General features: G+C 33.5%; 2 protein-coding genes and 1 pseudogene across 2 annotated transcripts; all 3 read right to left on the bottom strand.

Annotated features, from left to right (window-relative positions):
* Nucleotides 1–214: 214 nt before the first annotated feature.
* LOC128189669 (uncharacterized) lies at nt 215–3,535 on the bottom strand. Its single transcript, XM_052861371.1, has 5 exons — nt 3,188–3,535; nt 2,967–3,032; nt 1,565–1,788; nt 1,174–1,308; nt 215–1,057 (listed from the first exon to the last, which is right to left on the bottom strand). Exons 1-5 carry the CDS (start codon nt 3,192–3,194, stop codon nt 917–919), a joined length of 573 nt encoding a protein of 190 aa, XP_052717331.1. The 5' UTR covers nt 3,195–3,535; the 3' UTR covers nt 215–916.
* A 161-nt stretch (nt 3,536–3,696) lies between these two features.
* On the bottom strand, nt 3,697–8,794 carry LOC128177170 (neuronal acetylcholine receptor subunit alpha-6-like; annotated as a pseudogene).
* Nucleotides 8,795–14,985: 6,191 nt separating this feature from the next.
* LOC128156455 (neuronal acetylcholine receptor subunit alpha-6-like) lies at nt 14,986–18,928 on the bottom strand. Its single transcript, XM_052818620.1, has 2 exons — nt 18,494–18,928; nt 14,986–16,445 (listed from the first exon to the last, which is right to left on the bottom strand). The coding sequence occupies exons 1-2, from the start codon at nt 18,824–18,826 to the stop codon at nt 15,525–15,527; spliced, it is 1,254 nt and encodes a 417-aa protein (XP_052674580.1). The 5' UTR covers nt 18,827–18,928; the 3' UTR covers nt 14,986–15,524.
* Nucleotides 18,929–21,607: the final 2,679 nt, after the last annotated feature.

Genomic DNA, 21,607 nt, shown 5'->3' with positions numbered 1-21,607 from the left:
CAGGGCTATACATACATGTATACGTACATGTAATACAACGTACAAATTTAGTGGTTAAAAGCAGAGGGCTAGAGTCGGTGGAATATCTGATAATCTTAAGGCTTTCACGTTTTCGTAGGAAACACATGCAAATGGTCCACGTATTGTAGTCCTTTTTAAAGGACAGCAACTTGTTTCTTCAATATTCTGAATCCGTTTTACAACCATTTTTACAACAGTAGTCATTGACTGATTCTATTGAAATGACTATAAATAAGTGAATCAGCTGAAAAGTCGCACTGATTTGATAGATAAAGAACAAAGGTTCTAAAATTGCGTCATTGAGTTAACATTGATTACTAGTAAATACAGCTCAAGAATTCGTCCGGACGCAATTTGATGAATAGGTACCTCCATTTTACGCCAATCTCTATCTCTCTCTTGGGTGACCAGATATAATTGAAGAATAGTGCCCTGAAAGGACCCAGTAACACTGGCTTTATTCCTTTTTTACTTCAATGGTATAGTTGGTCAATATTTTATTTTTCATCTATTTCATGTGCATTTCTTTCACAGGTATGTGGTTTTTTTTATCGAAATTCTTCCAAATGTGTTGCATAAATATCTTGGGACATGCTATAAAACGATTCGCCTAGAAGTAACAGAGAACGAAAGGTCGTAATCAATGTTCATTACCAAAAAATATCCATACATGAATATCGATATGCATCCATACATACAAAACAAGTACTCAAACCACAAGTTAATCCATAGTACACAAAAAAATCAAATATCATTTAAATTATGGCACAGAGAATCATATCTTCATGATTGCATTACAGCAATCTCATCTTAATGAAGTTTTTTTTTAAAATGCACTGCATCGTATCTCAATTGAATCATGTGGCACAAAAATAAACAACAGGATTAAAGGAAATCATCGAGCACGATTGAGACTTGATATTATGGAGATTGTTACAGCCATTGCGATAACAAAACCAAGGATGGCCACTGTGCTGACCACCAGAGACATGAATTTATAGAACCTTCTCATTGGATAAAACCGCTCTGTCTTCGCCTGCCAAAATAACCACAGAAAGTAACAAAATTATTGACTTAACTATTACATTAATTTTCATTAAATATGGTTACAAAACATTTTGTGATAGGAAGATAGTAAATTGTTGAATATACCATGTAGGAGTAACAGACAGAGAACAGGCCGATTGGACAGTTGAGTATCAGGCTGGTAATGGAACAACACACTATCAGGTTACTGAGGACCTTGTTCTCCTGGAAATTGTCCAGGCCGCTTAACCCATTGCTAGCCTTCCAAGTAAAATTAATAACTTATTTTAGAATGTAAATAAAAGACACAAATAAACATAAGACTTAGTGTTAAAAATTATACATAAACATTTGTATGGCCATGATCTTAAAATGTCTTGAACCCTTTTGTAAACCTTAAATTCTTATAATTCAGTGAAATGAATATTTCACCACTATCCCTTCCACCCCGATGCATTATAGCAGGGACGCATATTTAAAATATAGTATGTACGTCCCTGATTATAGTAACACTAACCTGTTGGCCTGGGATTGCATACCCGTATCCGGGTACTCTTTCATACTGTTCACTTCCGGTTTGAACCCCATACAACTCGTCGTACTGGAGGTTTCCGGACAGTCCAGTATAGTTGTGTGGATAATCCCCCGAGTTCAAAGTATTGTATACGCCGGATGCTTGGGGTAATGGTGGCTGTGAATTTATGGGAGGAAGTTTCTGTTGGGCTCGTGGACTTCTGGTAACTGTTGGATTTTGAGACAAATATAATTCTGATATTTTCAAAACAACCGCATTAGTACATGTATTATATTAACCCAAAATTCATGTAATTAATATGGTTGCGCAGAGTTAAATTTCTGCTTTCAATAATACTTAATTAGAAAAAAAGTAGATATATAAGGATGTAGCAATTAAGTGGATGAATAATGTAGCAATTAAGTGGATGAATAATACCAGGAAATGTTTTTGTCATTAATTAACGTTTTCTCTTGAATGATTACTAGTATTTGTAGGTACTCTTTAAAACAAAAAATATAAGTTTTAACGATTGTCTGAATTGATCGAAATTGTGGTTCCCCCCTCCGAAGTTATTATTTCGTTTTTGAAGAGCTAGGGCGGTTGGTGCACAACATCTTTCTCAAACAGACCAGTATATAGCTGTCACCGTTTTAGTACATTTGGTTGGAATATTTCACTATGTACAGGCCGTTGACTGGCGCATTTATACTTTATGGTAATACATATTGAACAAGCTCCTATGCAAGAATATTCACTACCCTTAATTCCTCTCCCACATTTACAGGTAAATCAATCAATAGTGTCCCTTTATTAGAGACCGTTAACAGCTTGTGGCCAAAAACAGAATTTCTAGCCATCATTTACTGTACGTAAAAATATACCACTTTCGCTATTGGGTCTAAGTACATGTTGCGATCTCAGTGATAACATTTAAACAATAAAATGCTTTCTTTGGTGATTCATGCGAGACATAAAGATAACGACATTACTGACAAAATACATAACGCGCGTGACTGAGTTACATGTATGTTATTATTTTCTTCAATGATCGCTACCTTCATAACCCGCATCAATCATCAAAATAAACATTTTATTGTTTATATTTGCATCTTTCAACAACAACCTCTCGGGATCGGCCGGGATTAGGATGACTGAGTAAGTGCAGTACCGGAGAAATGATCTACATTTCATCAAAGTCTGATTGATGATAATTATTTAAAATATTAATTCTACATCCTATCCTTTGTATTGCTAAAAATGATAGACGTATTATTGAAGCTAAGAGTGAATCATCCTCTTTTTCAATGGCGACTTTGCACAAGTTATAACTTCTATCAATAAATCTGAACAGAAATCGTTTTGGTAAAAAGTTAATACAAAAAAGCAGAGAAATCACGTGTACCTGTATCTCCAGTATTGGTCGGTATTGGTTCTAGGTATCCTGATGCTGTTGAGTGTCGGATGCCGTCTGAAATAATGTATTATTAGACATCTTAATGTACATGTAACTACATTGTATACTATAATGCTTTGACAAAAATGTTCAGTACAACAAACTTTTATGTCTATTTCAATATATATTGACGTACATATACAGTACGATTTATCAAACCATAAACATACCTGCCATTCTATCATAAGTTTTTTTTAGACCACTATCCAGCAAATCACGGTATTATAAACAGGGGTGTGTGTATGTACAATAGGTCCTGTTCAGTCGAGGATGTTGTTTTTTCCTTTGTTTCTGTTCCATCAATAGTCACTGCGGTCAAGTAGGAGATGATTATCACCGGAAATTAATTTGTCATTGGTATCCAACTCTAAGACGTCGGACCTGATCAGACGGCAAGTCGAGTGTTCTAATATCCGGAAGTAGAGTGTTGTCCAATCTATAACGTCACTGATAGAAAAACGCAACAATTTACGTGTTCTATCAGCTGTGTCTAAACTTATACGATGACAAGAATGACGCTTAAATGTTTGTTAAACACTTTTTTAGAACACTTCACATCGCTTTGTTAAATGTTTTATTCATACTTTAATTCAATAGATACCCTGAATAAAGGAAAGGGGTGTTCAAGGCCGGGGCACTTGGAGCAATGAAGACGAACGTTTTCCATACAGTTAAAATATTAACAATTGGCTTGTTTGCAGTGTATTTGTACACTCCAAGTGCTGAGATTCACGATAAAGTAAAGCGGTTTTCTGCGCAGATGTAATTAAAACGTCACTTCCGACTCCGCTTCTACCTCAGGAGACGCAAAATTAAATTCGTCAGTGGATACAATGTTCCAGACCGAATTTTCGACGTAGTTATAAAAGTCGACCGGCGAGAGGTCTTACGTTTCTAGAGCTCCAGCTATGAAATGTGATGCTGCATTTTTGTTCGTCAATTGGGAAATACGTGATATCGATGAAACATTTACTCTCTAACACTTGAAAAGGAAGCCATGTAGCAACCTCTAATGATACAACGTCCACTAATGATATAATGTTGCATTAGTGGTCAGGATGTTGACCACTAATGATATAATTTTATCATTAACGAACAACCTAACCGTCCGCTAATGATATAATTTTAGATTTATATCATTAGCGGTCAAAAACCGTAACCTCTAATGATATGGAAAAAAAATGAGAAATAAGGACTACCTTGACCACTATTGATACACATTTGCACACATTTTTAATTGCATTAGTGGATGGATTTGCAACCTTTAATGATATAATATGATATAATTTAATATAAAATATATATATATATATATATATATATATATATATATATATATATATATATATATATATATATATATATATATATATATATATATGATTTGATTTTCATACGATACTGCATAAGAATTGGTTAATTTTTTTTTTTTTTGGTGGGGGGGGGGCGTTTTTTGATCATATACATGTATTTTGTCCTTTAAAATACACCATTCTGACATTACCCTGATATTTTGCCTTTTTACTTGAACTGAAATAGTCGCATACAGACAAAATACATACCATTTATGACTTCGTCTGTTTACTTGAAGATCCAAATTGATTATCATTAATCAAAAAGGAGTTGTGCTAAATATTTTTAGTTGAAGAAAGTTTGAAGAAAAGCAATTTTACGATATTAAAACATTATTGATAAACTTTTAGCGGGATTTTATTAACATGAAAAAGGTCCAATTCATAAGACTTATTCTGCCTGGTGCAGGCAGATAGCTAACCTTGCACAACGTAAACAAAAGTCACACGGGTTTCATATTTTATTTTGTGTGGAAACGTTGCCGTCATGAATAATATTGGTAAAAAAACTACAACAAATAGAAATTATAACAAATTACTAAATAGGAAAATATAGAATTTAACTTTATACCTTTAACTGTAAATTACTTTAAAGACCATAATGGTGTGCCATACTTTTAAGAATGTTTTATCTGTAAAATAAATTTCCATCTGTAACTAAACTTCAAAAATACAATTTAATACTAACAAATTTGAGCAATTACTTCAATAAAAAAGACTTACTTAGTGGTTCGAGGCACGCATCTAGCAAGATTGAAGACGATTGACAAAGTGAGACCGGACTGGTCAGTAAGGCTGACAGGAAGTGAGTGATTGACCAGATATAGTTAACTTGTACCAAAAATGATTACCGGGTATATTAAACTCAAAGTGGTTAGCTTGTAAAAAAAATATTTCTGAAGAATTTTAAAATTAAACCATAGACAACACAAGACTATTTGCTATTATGGTCTGTAGCACAATTGAATCACTAATTTATTGTTAAGTTGAATATGTGGGTTTTTTAATTATACCTTAGAACAACAAAGAATATGAAATAATGTTGGTTGAATTAAAACTACTTCAACAATGGTGATTATGTCGGTGTAACAAAAAATGTTAACCCGGGTTGAAAATTGACCCGGGTTTGATAAAATTATATCATTAGTGGTCAACATTCTGTCCACTAATGCAACATTATATCGTTAGTGGACAGTGTATCATTATATAAATAGTGCCTGTTTGGGAGGGTAACAGTTGAAATTGACACCCCGAGAGAACCATTGTCAACCGACGCAGAGCTAAATCAAGATAAGTAGCTTATTAATCATAATTTTGTTAATCTTGCAAGTTTAAGAAAAGTTATTGTTAAGTTGAATTAATTAAATAATCACTGATCGCGACTTGTCTGATAAAAATATGAAAACTGCTCATTATTATGCTGTCAGTTAATTATCATGACTTCTCAAAATAAATTAAAGTTGAAGCGATTTACCGGAAATATAACATAAACGGCCGGTATTGGTTTGACAATCTTAGCAAACCACGGTCAACATGAACGATCATGGTGGAGAGAGATATATATATAAACGGACACCGGACCATGGCTTGAGACGATGTTGTTTGACATATATTCCTTTTAGCTCTATCTACACAGTTTAACAACAAGAGACAGAGTTCTTAGTCTTAATAACAAACTGTTGCTATCGGGAAAAAAACCCCAAACAAAAACAAACAAAAGCAAAAATCCATATCGGCATGAATATCGGACAATATTAGGAATTAAAACATGGAGCTGAAATTTTTTATCAGATATAAAATAATTAGGTAGAGCAAGTTCCATTTCAGAGACAGTTCAAAAACCTGTAGTTGGTCAATTTTCAACGTGTGAGGTCATCAGAGATTAGAAAAAAAACCTTTTTTGAGCTGTTGAAAAATGACGTTTGGTCGCAGTTTTAACGTTAGAAAAGCCCCCGCCCCTCTCCCCCCCCCCCCCGCCCCCCAATATCCCAAATCAATAATCAATGTTGAAAAATGAAAACCGGAAATACATTTCACGACTTTTGGTTTCAGTTTTCAACGTTGAAAAAGCCCCCCCACCCCCTCCCCGAATCAATAATCAATGTTGAAAAATGAAACGCGGGCCAATCTTTAACTTGGACTAATATTCTTTGTTACAACGAGATGATCCCTATTGTTTTAATTTTAATTCAACCAACTTTTATTGATATACCTTGTTGTTCTAGTCTATAATTAACAAACCCATATATATATATATATATATATATATATATATATATATATATATATATATATATATATATATATATATATATATATATATAATCTTTTATCATGTTATATCATTAAAGGTTTCAAATCCATCCACTAATGCAATTGAAAATGTGTGCAAATGTATATCATTAGTGGTCAAGGTAGTACTTATTTCTCAGTTTTTTTCCATATCATTAGAGATTTCGGTTTTAGACCGCTAATGATACAAATCTGAAATTATATCATTAGCGGACGGTTAGGTTGTTCGTTAATGATAAAATTATATCATTAGTGGTCAACATCCTGACCACTAATGAAACATTATATCATTAGTGGACGTTGTATCATTAGAGGTTGCTACAAAGCCATGTTACTCAGCCTTCCGATGTTACTTGCAAATAGTAAAACTCTCCACCCAGCTGCAGGTCTGTAGCTCCCGGTCTGAAAAATTCGGATGGACTACCAGAGAGCTACAGTGCCTCCCATAGTAAAACTTTGTAATTTACGGCGCACAAAAATCTGCGCTAGTTTGGGATTGATTTATCTTATTTCCGAACACATTCTGTAAAAATATTTGATTTCGAATAATACTTGGACATTTTACTACAGATATTGTCATCATCACCAGTCCCGTAAAGTGAAGTGGTGCAGTTTGTTTACACGAAAAAATGGCGACTCTCGATCTCGACGTGAATTTAACATATTTCATTTTCCGAGGTCGATTAGCGTGTTTTGGGGAAAGTCTGGGGCAAGGAAAGAGACGATATCAGTAGGAAATTGCATGAAGAATTTAATGGTACTTATTTCTTTGACCCAGAATTTGTGTGTAAATAAGATCAATCAGTCCCAAACTAGCGCAGATTTTTGTTCGCCGTAAATTGCAGATTTTTACTATTGGAGGCACCATAGATCACAGGTCGTCCATCCGAATTTTTTCAGACCGGGAGCTACAGACCTGCAGCTTCTCTCCACCAAGTTCCTAAAAAGTTGCAACTCCATTTTTTAACACCACGTCCGGGGTCCAAATATCTTTCTGTTTAGTTAAACATATATAAGTGTTCTTAGTATTGTTCATGAACTGACTTCGAATCAAAGTCTGGTTGAAAAATACGACTAAAATGAAACATCAACGAGCACTAAGCATTTCAGACGACATGAAATTTCGCGTGAAGGTAGTGACATAGCAGAAACAATACATAACCCGCGTTAACGGGTTTTGTAAAAAAAAATTCTGCAATGATCGCTTCTTCATAACACGCATCAATCATGAAAGAAAGCATTTTATTGTTTATATTTACAATTTTTCTTTAAACAAATTAACAAATTGATTGTAAAAAGTAAGTAAAATTCACTTAATTACTATCAATATACATCAGTGCGTTAGCTATAAAAGAAACTGCCATATCATCTCCTCTGAGAATTGAAGTCTGACACGGAGTTTGACTTCGGACCCTGTAGGTGTCGACCAATCGATTAACGGGGCGTGTAGATTTCAGTCTAGCTGTTTCTCTACAGCTATGAATAAACTATAAGTTTCCGTAAGAAATAGAGGGAACTGTAAATATTATATAGTAAAACAATCCATAAATTTTACCTTTTAAATCTTCAATTAAATGTGTATTTTCTGTTTTTATATAGAGCCCTTTTCCTGTATACAATAACTATATATTTTTTCTGTTTGTAAATTTGTGGTTCATTGAAAATCAAGCCAGAAATGAATTAATGTTTACACACTTCGTAACTGTTTATAATACAACGTTTGAATATCGAATTCATCTTCATCTCACTGAAGAAACTCGTCGTCCCAGCTAAGTTCTAAGAACCCAGCCGCTGATTGACCGCATCTACCTCATTAATACCAGCCAGGTAGAACCCGGAGTAGACAAAGACAGTGTCGTCTTGATCCAGCAGGGGACGGACACTGGTGGAGTAGTTAGTCAGCAGGGTACTCTGGAGAAGTCTGTATTCCTCAACGGACGCTCCACTGGCAATGTCAATCAAGGCTGCACAGCAGCATAATATCACAGCAATTGGTGTGGTAACGATTGAAAAGTGACCCGGCATTGTCAAATATGAAAAAAAATACTGATCCGTCATACCGAAGAGACGACCGGTTCTGTTCTGGCTGGATGGACAATAAAGGATTATATTCTAACGCTGGAAATAGATATAACTGGGGCCCGTGGTCATTTTCTATAAGTGAACATTAATTGACGGGGAAAGAGATGGGGAGCAGATTGTCACACTTCTTTGTACATGTACACATGTGTGTTTTACAGTTACAAAGATTGATACAAATTAATTCTGAATTGTTAACTAAAATGTGTATCTTTTTCAATGGAAGAGGGATATTATTAAAATTTTTTACAAGTGCCATCAGTACCTCATTTTTTAAATACTACGCCGAATAAAGATTTAAACGACTTTAAGTGAACGATATTCGATCCTCATCCATTTTTGATAACTCTAAAATATGGCTGGCGATTTTATTTATTCGTACTACAAAGACAAATTTAACTGGTCTTCTAGTGTTAATATCATGAATAGTTATTCAACGAAATGATCGGAGATCTACTTAATATAGGTAAAGGTGTTCTAGCCCCGATGCACCGGTACAAACTAATTTTGTTTAAGGTCAGACGACACGTTCCTCAATTTTATATAACTTTTTCCAGAAATTTGTTAATGGTTTACTACTATTTTGACAAGCTTTCTTGCAAAAAATTAGGGTACCTTACCAGGCATTTCTGCAAAATACTAGAGCATGCAATTTCCTATATAATCTTTATGAAAATACACTTGAATTGCTGATATAAAAATAAATACATATACAGCACAATCACATATTCACTATATTAGAACTCGATCTCGGCCGGGGCGGGGCTTTGAACTTACGACCTCTAGAAAGTATACGCTTCTGGCAGTGAGCGGCCACGGTTCTTTCCACTCGGCCATCTAGACACAAAACCACAGCCAATTAAATTTTCATCATTTTTAAAATAATTATAAAATTAATATTTTTTATTGGCCCTTTATAACGAGGAGATACAAAAAAGATTCTCGGGGAACGTGTTGTCTGACCTTAATTTGAATATCATCTTGAATATATATTCTATTATATCCATCGTATGCAAATTTGTGATTACTTTGTAAAATGCATGAATACCAACACTAAATTTCTTTTCATTCCATTTACAAAGTTTAAAGGACATCTATTGTGACATAGATATGCCACCACTTGTCAGATCTTGATGTCGACTTGTCAGATAATTATGTTGACTTGTCAGTTCTTTAAGTCGACTTGTCACTTATTCACGTGTTTGAAAATTTAACACTCTAACCTTTCCACGCAGAATTTGTGCCATCCAGTTGAAATAAAATTTTCTGACAAGTCGACATAAGAATCTGACAAGTCGACGTAATTATTTGACAAGATGACATAACATCTGACAAGTCAACATCACTATCTGACAAGTCGACTTATAATATGAATGACAATTTTCTTTAACCTAGTGGCCATATTATTTTTTCTGTCAGATAATTATGTTAACTTGTCAGACTTTTATGTCGACTTGTCAAATAATTAAGTTAACTTGTCTGATCTTTATGTCGACCTTTCAGATATTATGATGCCAAGTAAATGGCAGTTAGTGGCACTAACAAGCTTTAACAACAAAATATTGAGTTTCTGGTCAATGTTGTTATTTTCTGACATGTCAACATAAAGATCTGACAAGTTGACTTAAATACCTGACAAGTCGACATAATCATCTGACAAGTCGACATAATCATCTGACAAGTGGTGGCAGATCCATGCCACCATAGACATATAACATTTTGATGATGAAAAAAAGTACTTTGAGCCTGAAGACCAGAGAACCTTGAAACGCACATCATAAAATCCACATTAGTTGGAGTTAAAATAGATGCTATCGACAATTATGAATAAATGACAATATCCCCTTTGCTTCTTTTAAAATGACCATAAATAATGTAAAGGGTAGGAATCTTCCTAATGAAGGTGAGGTGTGAAATCACTTGTTTCTAAAATTTATTTCAAACTTTTTCATAATTGTTTTGCCGTATGTTTAACACTATTCAGATTGTTATAGATAGTTTTAAGGTACATAATTGTAACTTTGCAACGGTGTAAACGATGTGGTCAGAGATAAATATATACAGTTACTTTACACAATTCTCGTGATTGCGATGAAACACTAAAATCTTTAAAGGCGGCGAAAATACAGTAGACGTGAAACACATGATATGAGTTTTTAAGTTTCAGTAAGTTTACGATCAGACAATTGTCCATGAAAATTACGAAACCATAAAGTGTGAACTGTGTATTTATTATAGTACTTAATTGCCCGAAAAATTAGATATAAACCACTAAAGCTTGTTGTTTATTTTCAAAATAGAGTAAATAAAACTGTCCTATCCCCCATAAGGCATGGGCCAATATTTATGTTGTATTCTCTTGCTTTTAATCCTAACCATCCATGCCTCTGTCGTGGTCAACGCTCTAAGTGTTATGATCTTTATCGCCTTCGGTTTTTGATGATATTTACATTAGTTTTAAATCAGTGACACTACATTCCCTATCATTTATATTGAACCTTAATTTTTTTTTGAGTATTTATGCAGGAATACCAACATTATTGAGAGAATATTGAATTAAATTTGAACGCTTCAATAGAGAAATAGAAAAGAATTTTTGAAGATTAAAACAACTCTTAGTTTAAAATATTAGTTGTAACTATCTTGTCCATTGTCAATTTTTTTAATCCAAAAAAGGAAAATGTCTAAGAATGTACATTTTGCTATATTCTGTATCATTGCATTTAGAAAACGTAACGTATCATCTGCTTTTGCAGGTTTAGTCTTTTTTTGCAACACCCGCTAAATTCATACCACATGAAACACCACCCAGCTGTAGTTATCATAATTTTAGCACGTGTGATTTAGAGAGTTTGCATAAGCCCTGCACAAATATCCATCAAAGCTAATATGAATAATATTGTTCTGGAAATGCACAATTTTGTCTTTAAGATATGTAGGTGACAAGAAAACAAAATAGTCTATTTGCGATAGTTATTTAAGTCCATAAATCGTTAAACATTTCACAAAACTGTAACTCTAGCTTTTGTTGAGCCCATTTGATATATCGAAATGGTGTTTTTTTTAACGCGCAGCACTGTTAATGCTTACTATGAAAATATCAGCGAATTTAAACGTTAATAAAACGAGGCATATTTTATTTCAAAATATTTATGTAAAGTTATTTTTTATTATACAAATGTGGTATTAAATAAAACAGTATAGTAAATGCTACTTTGTATGACACTTAGTGTGGTCTCCTGAATTGATAGTCACGTGGCATTTGTTGATAATTCTCCCGAATGAAGGTCATAAATTTCAATACTACAAAGGCATACCCTTATTTGAATTAAAATTTTTAATGATAATTAATTTCAACTTTTCTAATACATTCTGAAAAGTGCTGCTGTATAAAACTCATCTTTTATTAGAATAAATATCAAAGAAATGAGCTCCGGTTGGAACTTATATGACCTTCGCTTAATATTTTATGTATTTATTAATTCATTCTATGGATTTCATCGAAGCAGCAGCACTTTTTAATAAATTAAACATTCCCTTAATTTATATCCAAAAGATAACAATGATCTGTTTAGCGTATACCCTTGTAAAAAGCGGATTTAGATGGCTTCCCGGTGTCAAACACCTATAACTTGTACATTAAACACTCTAGAAAAGAAATAATACACGCTCTAAAAAATAATCAAATGCCGAATCAAAACAAGCATAATAGATAGGATTTAATAGTATAATAATTGTTTTAAGATTATGCTCTGTTAATTTATAAAATGCATTTTTCCATGTTAAAAAATGATTGATCCGCCTCTCTCTACACAAAATATGCGTCAAAATTAACTGTATGACGTCACATCGACAAGTGCACCGCGATCAGTCTGTTGTTGATATTTATCGTTGTTGGACTTATTTGACTACAAAATTGCATGCATTGGTAATTTTTAATTTTGTTTGATGTTTTCGCCCCGATAACAATCGAAAATTACATTTACTAGTATTTTTGACGACTTGTAGTTTTGTATGATGTCATAGTTAACATTTCCCGTACCTTCAGGTCAGCGCGACCACAAAGGAAACCTTGCGCGGTGTTTATTTGTTTTTTTTTTCATTTTGTTGATTACTTTTTTTAGTTGTGTTTTTTATAGTAACATTGCCTTCAGTCGGGACACTGCTTTTATCAAAGCCCGACAATAGGTAATATTGGTAAACAAGTTCAAAAGTATGTTTTTATTTTGTATGAAAGTAAGATTTCAATTATTATGAACTATATTTAAATGTTTCATTCATATTTATTATGAACTTAAGATGGAATGCTACTGTTGCTAAACCAAAATGTACCGTTTGAGTATCATTTCCAACGGATAGCATTGCTTCCCAGAGAAAAAAAAATGTTTTTATATTTTTAAGAAAAAAATGAAAAATTTTTTTTTGGTTTCAGGTGAGACACTGTAGTTAAAAAATGAGGTGAAATGTGGTGATAACGCGCAGAGCTCAATATGAATAGTCCAAAGGAAAAAATACCAAACAGATGCAAAACAGAAACATGGACCTCTGAAAAAAAATTGGTAGGTTTATGTGCCATGGAGGAGTGAGCATCATCTGCAGACCAGTCACACCCGCCGTGTGCTCTTTGTTGTGATCTAGAAAAACGGAAAGGCCTGTAGACAATTAGGTGATGAACTAGGTCTAACAATAACTTAAAGGATGAAAAACTTAAAGAGACAGTACGGCGCATCTTATAAAAAATCCGACTTGAAAAAATTTTCCGATCGGGTTTGGTATTTTTGTACTACTCATGAATGTATAAACTTTCAGAAAATTACAAAGTTCTTCGTGCAATAAATCTAATTATATCATTAAAATTAATAATTACGTATAACCTATCACATAAATACATTGCAACGTGTTCGGGGTTCAGCCTTCTATACTATTACGCATGCGTATTTACTGTAAACAAAACACATGCAGGGCTCGCGAAGAATCTCCTGGACAGGTTTGTTGATAAAAATATGTCTTTTTTACTTCTCATAGGTAAAAACCGTTCAAAGTTTTTAAAATAACCACAATTATTATTTTGTAAGCATGTATTTATCGTGTTTATCATAGGAGTTGCTACAACCTAAATCTATTTTTATAAATCAGGCCCATTGAGGGTTTTTTTTTTTTACATATATATGTATATTCATTTTAAAATGAACCTCAATTGGTAAACCATTTATAAATTATCGAGTAAGAAAGGATGTGTTTCATTTAGGGAATCGCTTTAACCCCGTTTTCCATGATGACCGTAGTGGGACGAAGATCTTGTAGTTTTCAGCACGTGTCAATTACTGTCAATCAAAGTCCACGTGGTACATATAAACGATATAAGATTATTCCGGTTTGTACGACCCTTGAATTTCCGGAAGCTCATAATTACGTTAATTAAGTATGTGAAAGGGATTTTCATGTATTTCAACTATTACAATCAACGTTATTTCTTATTTCCTAACTATACAATAGGTAAATCTGAAGTTATTCGCATATGTGTTTTCAGCTGTACTGTCTCTTTAATTCAGCATGCGACCAAGTGAACGACTTTATTTGCTAACAAAGTCGATGTATCGACAATAGAACTTACAAGAAAAAAGACATTAATCGAGTTTTTGATAGTCCTGTTTTATCAACTTGTTTATCAGTAGCTAGCCTCTCCCAAGAAGCTTTACATACTTATAGCATGTTTATGCTTATAAAAATAACTGAGCGACAAAAGTCCAGGTGATGAAGGTTTATTATTACATAATAAGGGGGAGTTGACTATAGAAAAATTAAAGTCATCATGTTTATCAAAAAAGTTTTGTTATTAGGTCACCATCAAATTGGCTTTCCAGTAAAATATTCAAATATGAAACAGATGACGCAGACTGTGTGGTATCATTTACATCAATTCCACTAGAATATAACGAGTCCACTTACAATTGTTTGTATTGATGTAACAATTGTTAACTGATAATATGTCGTCGATATATAATCTAAATGGCCGACACGGTCACTCCTAATAAGCCGCCACATTTGGTATGGGATCATTTTATTTCATCCCGATGAAAAGTCCTGTATGATTGCCCTCTAAAGAACGGATACCTGTCTAACGCGGTCAGTTGTCATCGTATTTTGATCCGAAACTGTACTTTTGCCATGCATTAGGCAACCCATGGGTTTTAAACATGGCTTGCATATGTCAGGTAACTAATGTACACATTAATTATAGAATCAACTGATGTAATTATATATTAGCAGTTCCGATACAGACGGAAAACAAGTAAATTGTTTAGACATGTATTTACAGTTGTTGCTTTTTAGATAAACTCCTAAAATAGGTGTTAAAATGTCCGCGACGATGCAAGAGAAAATCGTTCGATTTAATAATATAATTATGAGTTGTGATACGGTCGGTTAGGATATAAATTGTTGAACTGTATTAGCAGTGTTTGTTTTCTAAATAAACCCATGAAAATAAACCCGTAAAAAAATTCAGCATGAAAATTGCAGCTCATATTGCTTTAAATAAAACGAAGAAAACATAGAGTGGCTCTCCTTGTGTTGTTGTGCAACTTTTTAAATTAATTTTAAAATTTTTCGAAGAAATACAGTCATCAAAATTAATAGAATTATCGACTGAAAACCCCCATGAACAAACCATTTAAACCCTTTTATTTATTAATTGCCAGTCGTTTAATAATAGGTTTTTATCAACCTTAATATGTATTCATGTATTGAATCAAAGGTTATTTTGTTAGCTTGAAATTTACATTCACCCAATTAAATCATAACCTCCAATCAATGTTGCAATTATGATGGTCATAGCTGTAATTTCAAATACCAACATTGTCCAGAAAGAAACGAAATCAATTGCAGATGAAACGTCTCTCCAATTTATAATGCCGTCGTCACCATCATTGAGAGAAACTTCCATGTTTTTCTCACCAGAGACTTTTCGGGACTCGTTACATGTTGTACATCGCAGGAACCGCTCCACCTTGACGACCCCTCTGTAAAACACCCCGACCTTCCGCTCCGACTTTCGGTGGTGAAGCCTGAGTTGAAAAGAAGAAATCACTATAGTTCCTACCCCTATGATCATCTGAACTACGATATACACTCCCAGCAGTGAGGTTTTCTCGGAATTCGTCGGAAGATGCATACTGATGATGGACAGAAAAACAGCGAACGACAGAAACACAGCCATTGCAAATGACATTTTTTCTCCGGCGTCCGCGGGGATGACAAATACTAGAAGACGGACAACTCCCAGTAAAACAATTGGAGAGATGAGATTCACGATGAAGTAAAGCGGTTTTCTGCGGAGATGAAGTATAAACGTCACTTCCGATTCCACCTCTATCTCGGGAGACGCAAATGCGTCAGTGGATACAATGTTCCAGACCGAATTTTCGACGTAGTTATAAAAGTCGACCGGCGAGGGGTCGTCTACAAACAGGGTCACGTTGACCTCGTCCTTGCTGAAGCTCCAGCTATGGAATGTGATGCTGCATTTCTGGTCATCAAATGGGAAGTACGTGATATCGATGAAACATTTACTCTCTAACACTTGAAAAGGAAGCCATGTTACTCTGCCATCCGATGTTACTTGCAAATAGTAAAACTCTCCACCAAGCTCCTTAAAAGTTGTTATTCCATTTTTTAATACCACGTCCGGGGTCCAAATGTCTTTCTGTTTATGTAAACAAATATAAGCGTTCTTAGTATTGTTTATGAATTGACTTCGAATCAAGGCCTGTTTGAAAAACACGACTAAAATGAAACGACAACGAGCATAAAGCATTGCAGAGGACATGAAATTTCGCGCGTGAAGGTGGTGACATTGCAGAAAAATACATAACTCGCCTTTTCTGCAATGATCGCTACCTTCATAATATGTATCAAATATCAAAGAAAAAAATTTTTGTTCAATTTTACATCTTTCTTTTAAAGGGGATTTGTGGCCATTTTGTACATTTAAGGATAAGAATGTAAACTTTTCTTAAATTGGCTTGCTTCAGCCCGAAACTGGCCAAAATGTTGCCAAAAGATATAAAAGCAGTAGATATAAAGTCTTACACGCCATTTTGTTTGAAAATTATGCATACAAGAACAGGACAATGCCTTTTTAATCACTCAGAACAGCTGTCGAACTGCGCAGCTAAAGACTTATTTTGAAGATTTAAAAATCTGAAAAAATATGAAGGAGGTTCATAGGTGTCTTCTCTACGTGTAAGTGTAAGACTTTATATCTACTGCTTTTATATCTTTTGGCAACATTTTGACCAGTTTCGGGCTGAAGAAAACCAGTTCAAGAAATGTTTGCAATCTTATCCTCAAATGTACAAGATGGCCGCACATCCGTTAAACAAATTAATAAATTGATTGTAAAAAGAAAGTAAAATTCACTAAATAACTGTTAATATACATCAGTACGTTAGCTTTAAGAAACAGTCAAATCATATCCTATGGGAATTGGAGTCTGACATCATCATGATTTTTTCGTGCAGTCTATGATTTTTCTTCGGTCGCTGTAGGTTTCGACCAATTGATAAACGGGGCGTGTAGAATTTCAGTCTGGCTGTTTCTTTTAGAGCTATGAATTAACTCTTAGTTTCCGTAAGAGATACATGTAGAGGGAATCATACTCGGTAGATGTAAATATTATATAGTAAAAACACATTCATGTATTTTACCTTTAAAATCTTCTTTTAAATGTTATTTTCTATATAGAGCCCTTCTTCTAAAAATGATTACGCCCATCGATCCTTCTTAAGACAACCTATACTATTTTGTTGTCAAGTAAAAAGTTGCAAACATACGTTACTATCTCGGAAAAGAAATAAAAGGTTAACATTGAATTGATTAATAGAGAGATCTTGTACAGTCCCTTCCTTTGTTGTACCCAAGGAAATGCATCGTTGAGGGTATTTTATGAGTGCTTAATAACATCAGTCTACATATTTTGATATACAATAAATGTGGTTTTTCATGCGTGGGGGAAACTTACTTTTAGTCTAATTATGTGATAAGCATTAACATTACGTGCGTATGACTAAAATAGTCCAATTTTAGAGCGAAAAAAAAACCCACGCAAACGCGTATTTAATACACATGCGTTTTGAATGACCGTAGAAAACGCGTACTTAACCACCAGCGTAAATAACCACTTTTACGTGTTTACGGTATGAAAATATTTTGTAAATCCTGTTTTCGAGCAATTCCGGTCTTCGGGCGTTAGCAGTATGTTATTATTGAATCATACGAAGTCTAAAAAGCTCTGTTTCTGATTGAATAAAATAGCTTTGTTTTATTAATATGATACGATAAAATATAGGAGGACCGTTAAAAATCATGCAAGAACCTGCTACTATTCTTGCATAAATTAGCTAAATAAAATCGTCATTATTTAATTACAAGACACATGTAAAGGAATTTACGTGTAGATATCGGAATATACATTCAGCTAGCACGGTAGCACCATACTTTATACAAGGAAATATACAACCTCATTTTGTAACTTTCGTCCTCGAGCTCGTTGTCAATGTCTCAAATTATTTCTCATGAAACACAACTCTGTCTGGGCTATATAAGACGGGACGAAAGTGTTTGTAATTGCAAGAGTAGAAGGATAAATATTTCCATGTATACAGTAAATGTATGTTATTTTATTCTGTTGTTGAGTTTGTTGTTCTTTGAAAATCAAGCGAGAAATAATTGAATATTTACAATACCTCATACCTGTTTGAAATACAACGTTTGGATATCGAATTCATCTTCATCCCACTGAAGAAACTCGTCATCCCAGCTAAGTTCTAAGAACCCAGTAGTGATCAGCCGCTGATTGACCGCATCTACCTCATTAATACCAGCCAGGTAGAACCCGGAGTAGACGAAGACAGTGTCGTCTTGATCCAGCAGAGGACGGACACTGGTGGAGTAGTTAGTCAGCAGGGTACTCTGGAGGAGTGTGTATTCCTCAACAGACGCTCCACTGGTAATGTCAATGAAGGCTGCACAGCAACATAATATCACAGCAATTGGTGTGGTAACGATTGTAAAGTGACCCGGCATTGTCAAATATCAGGAAAATACTGATCTTTCGTACCGGAGAGACGGTCGGTTCGGTTCTGACTAAATGGACAATAAAATATTAACACTGGAAAAAGATGTAAATTTGGCCCGTGGTCATTTTGTGTTAGTGAACTTTAACTATAATGGACGGGGAAAGAGATGGGGAATAGATTGTCACACTTCTTTGTACATGCCCATACAAGTGTTGTACATGCACACAGAATGAGACTGAATTAATAAATACAAGGTGTATCATTTTCAATGGAAGAAGGATTATCTAAAATGGAGCTTTTGTATAGCCACCAGGGCCTTATTTTCTGAATGCTAGGCCAAATGAAAATATCAAAGTATTTTAAGTTTTTTAAAAAGCCACATCAAGTTTTGTGAGGGAAAGATAGCGTGTCCTCGATAATATATAACTATATATAAATTGATAAATTAATAACAAAAAACCTTCTTTTGAAACAGCCATAAGTCATAAAAAGGGTAAAGTGGAGTGTGAAATCACATTGTTTTTATAATTTTCAACATGTCCATTGATTGGCCATAGAATGGATCTCAAACGTTTTCGTAATAGTCTCAAACTCATGACATGCAGTTCACAAGCCGACGCTTTAAATACATGTAACTTTGCTAGACAATATTGTTGGGGATAAATATATACAGTAATACTTATACTAATCCTCGAGGTGGCACTGAAACACTTCAATTATTTAGGTGGTTGGTTACGAGAATAGTTAATTGCCGGATCAAATTGGATATAAACCACTTAAGCTAGTTGCTTATTTTCAAGATAGTTAATAAAGGTGTCCTATTCCCCCAGAAGGTTTAGGCCAATATTTGTGTCGTCCTTTTTGTGTACACATCTCTTCTTTTAAATCCTAACCAATCATGCGTTTATCGTCGTCAACGCTTTTAATGTTACAATCGTTATCGCCCTTGGTCTTCGATTAATTTTAGACCAGTAACACTACATGCCCCATCTTTCATGTTAAACTATATATTTATATATATATATATCAGGTTTGGGGTAATGCTAAATGTAATGGTAATGCATTGCAATGCATTACATGTTTTCAAAGTAATGCTAGTAATGTGTAATGCCTCAAAATTAGCATTACAAGTAATGCTAATGTAATGCATTACTTTCCAAAATCTAGTGTAATGCTGGCATTACATGGCATTACTTTGCATTACTTTGCATATTTATGCATGTTCACTTTTAAAAAATGTGATGAATAAATGAATAGTTGAAATTGAATTTGATTAAATTTATTTTTAAAGAAGAAAGAAACAATTCTAATTAAGTAAAAAATGTTTAAATTGTACATGTTTTATTAAAAAAGATTTTTTAAAATTCTTTTTTGAATTGTTTATATTACTAAAGATAACAGCACAATTTCATAACATTTTTAAGAGTGTTGTAAGTTATTAAGAGTTTTTAATCATTTAAACAATTTACTCCAATTAGTTTGCACTTCAATAAGAAATGTGTCAACAACACACTATGCCCCCAGGATAATCTAAGTATCAAAACAATCTATTGTTATAAGAAGTGCTAAACACCCCAATCCCCTTCCCTTCGCTATGTCACAATAGAATAGGAGACAGACATGCACCTTTAAAAGCAAAATGAATGCACTGTCCATCCATGATGAAAATAAATATCACTTCCAATATTATAACCCATTTGAAAATAATTTTACTTATTTTCTCTCTCTTTCTCTTTGTCTCTCTCTCCCTCTCTCTCTTGTATAATAATTACACTGTACATTAGTTTGGACTGATAAAAAATACAAGATTTATGTATTTAATCTATTATTGCACTTAATATATCCTAAGATAAAGATCGTCAAACAGTATTTTCCAGCCCAAGCTTTGACTGCTCCTGCAAAACATTTATTTAGTATAGCCCGGAAGATGGATGCATTTAAAAGATGAACCCTTTGAAACTTCGATCATAAGTGCAACAGCAATCTTTTGTCTTAAAGTGTCCTCCGTAAAAAGAAATACGATTAAAATATATTAAGAAATATAACTGGGAAAAATCATCTGTTTATAAATTAATAAAATTAAGTGTCCAAAATTATAAAGATTTGTGTAATCTGGGGATATATCTATATTTAGCTTTTAAAAACCGCAACATTATTTCATAAATTGTTTTTTGTTACGCATGTTATCCTGTGTCTCTATTTCATATCTCATATTGTATCATGCCAAATGTCTATATAAATATAATTTTACTTATGTTATATGTTGTTCATATTGCCACAATATGATTATATATTGAGCAAATAAAGAATGACTCTTGTTTATTCATTGAATCTGAACCTGATACTGAGCATGAAGCTGTAGAGATGTTAAAGAGTGTTGTATATTTGAAACATTTGCAAAAACTCTTTATTAGCTTTACTTAAAAAAAAAGTAATGGTAATGGTAATGCATTACTTTACTCATGTAATGGTAATGTAATGCATTACTTCAAGAAAATAAAGTAATGGTAATGGTAATTTAATGCCCAAATTCATGAAGTAATGGTAATGTAATGCATTACTTTACAATGTAGCCTGATATATATATATATATATATATATATATATATATATACACACACACACACACACACACACACACATATATATATATATATATATATATATATATATATATATATATATATATATATATATATATATATATATATATATATATATATATTTGTCTTGCCTAGATGTCCCAGTAGTTAGCGCAGTGGCCACTCACTGCTAGAAGAATGGGTTC

Source organism: Crassostrea angulata, chromosome 1, assembly GCF_025612915.1.
Source record: "Crassostrea angulata isolate pt1a10 chromosome 1, ASM2561291v2, whole genome shotgun sequence".
Taxonomy (NCBI): domain Eukaryota; kingdom Metazoa; phylum Mollusca; class Bivalvia; order Ostreida; family Ostreidae; genus Magallana; species Magallana angulata.
Note: the sequence above shows the minus strand (reverse complement) of the source record. Positions and strands in the feature narration are given on the sequence as shown.

What these genes read in the sequence shown, in the direction of transcription:
- LOC128189669 (XM_052861371.1), bottom strand. An exon ending in GACCAATACTGGAGATACAG is followed by an intron (nt 1,789 to 2,966) that starts GTACACGTGATT and finishes AAAATCCAACAG; the next exon opens with TTACCAGAAGTCCACGAGCC. An exon ending in ATGCAATCCCAGGCCAACAG is followed by an intron (nt 1,309 to 1,564) that starts GTTAGTGTTACT and finishes TTTACTTGGAAG; the next exon opens with GCTAGCAATGGGTTAAGCGG.
- LOC128156455 (XM_052818620.1), bottom strand. Translation starts at nt 18,826, where the DNA reads ATGCCGGGTCACTTTACAATCGTTACCACACCAATTGCTGTGATATTA. An exon ending in AAACGTTGTATTTCAAACAG is followed by an intron (nt 16,446 to 18,493) that starts GTATGAGGTATT and finishes TTACATAAACAG; the next exon opens with AAAGACATTTGGACCCCGGA.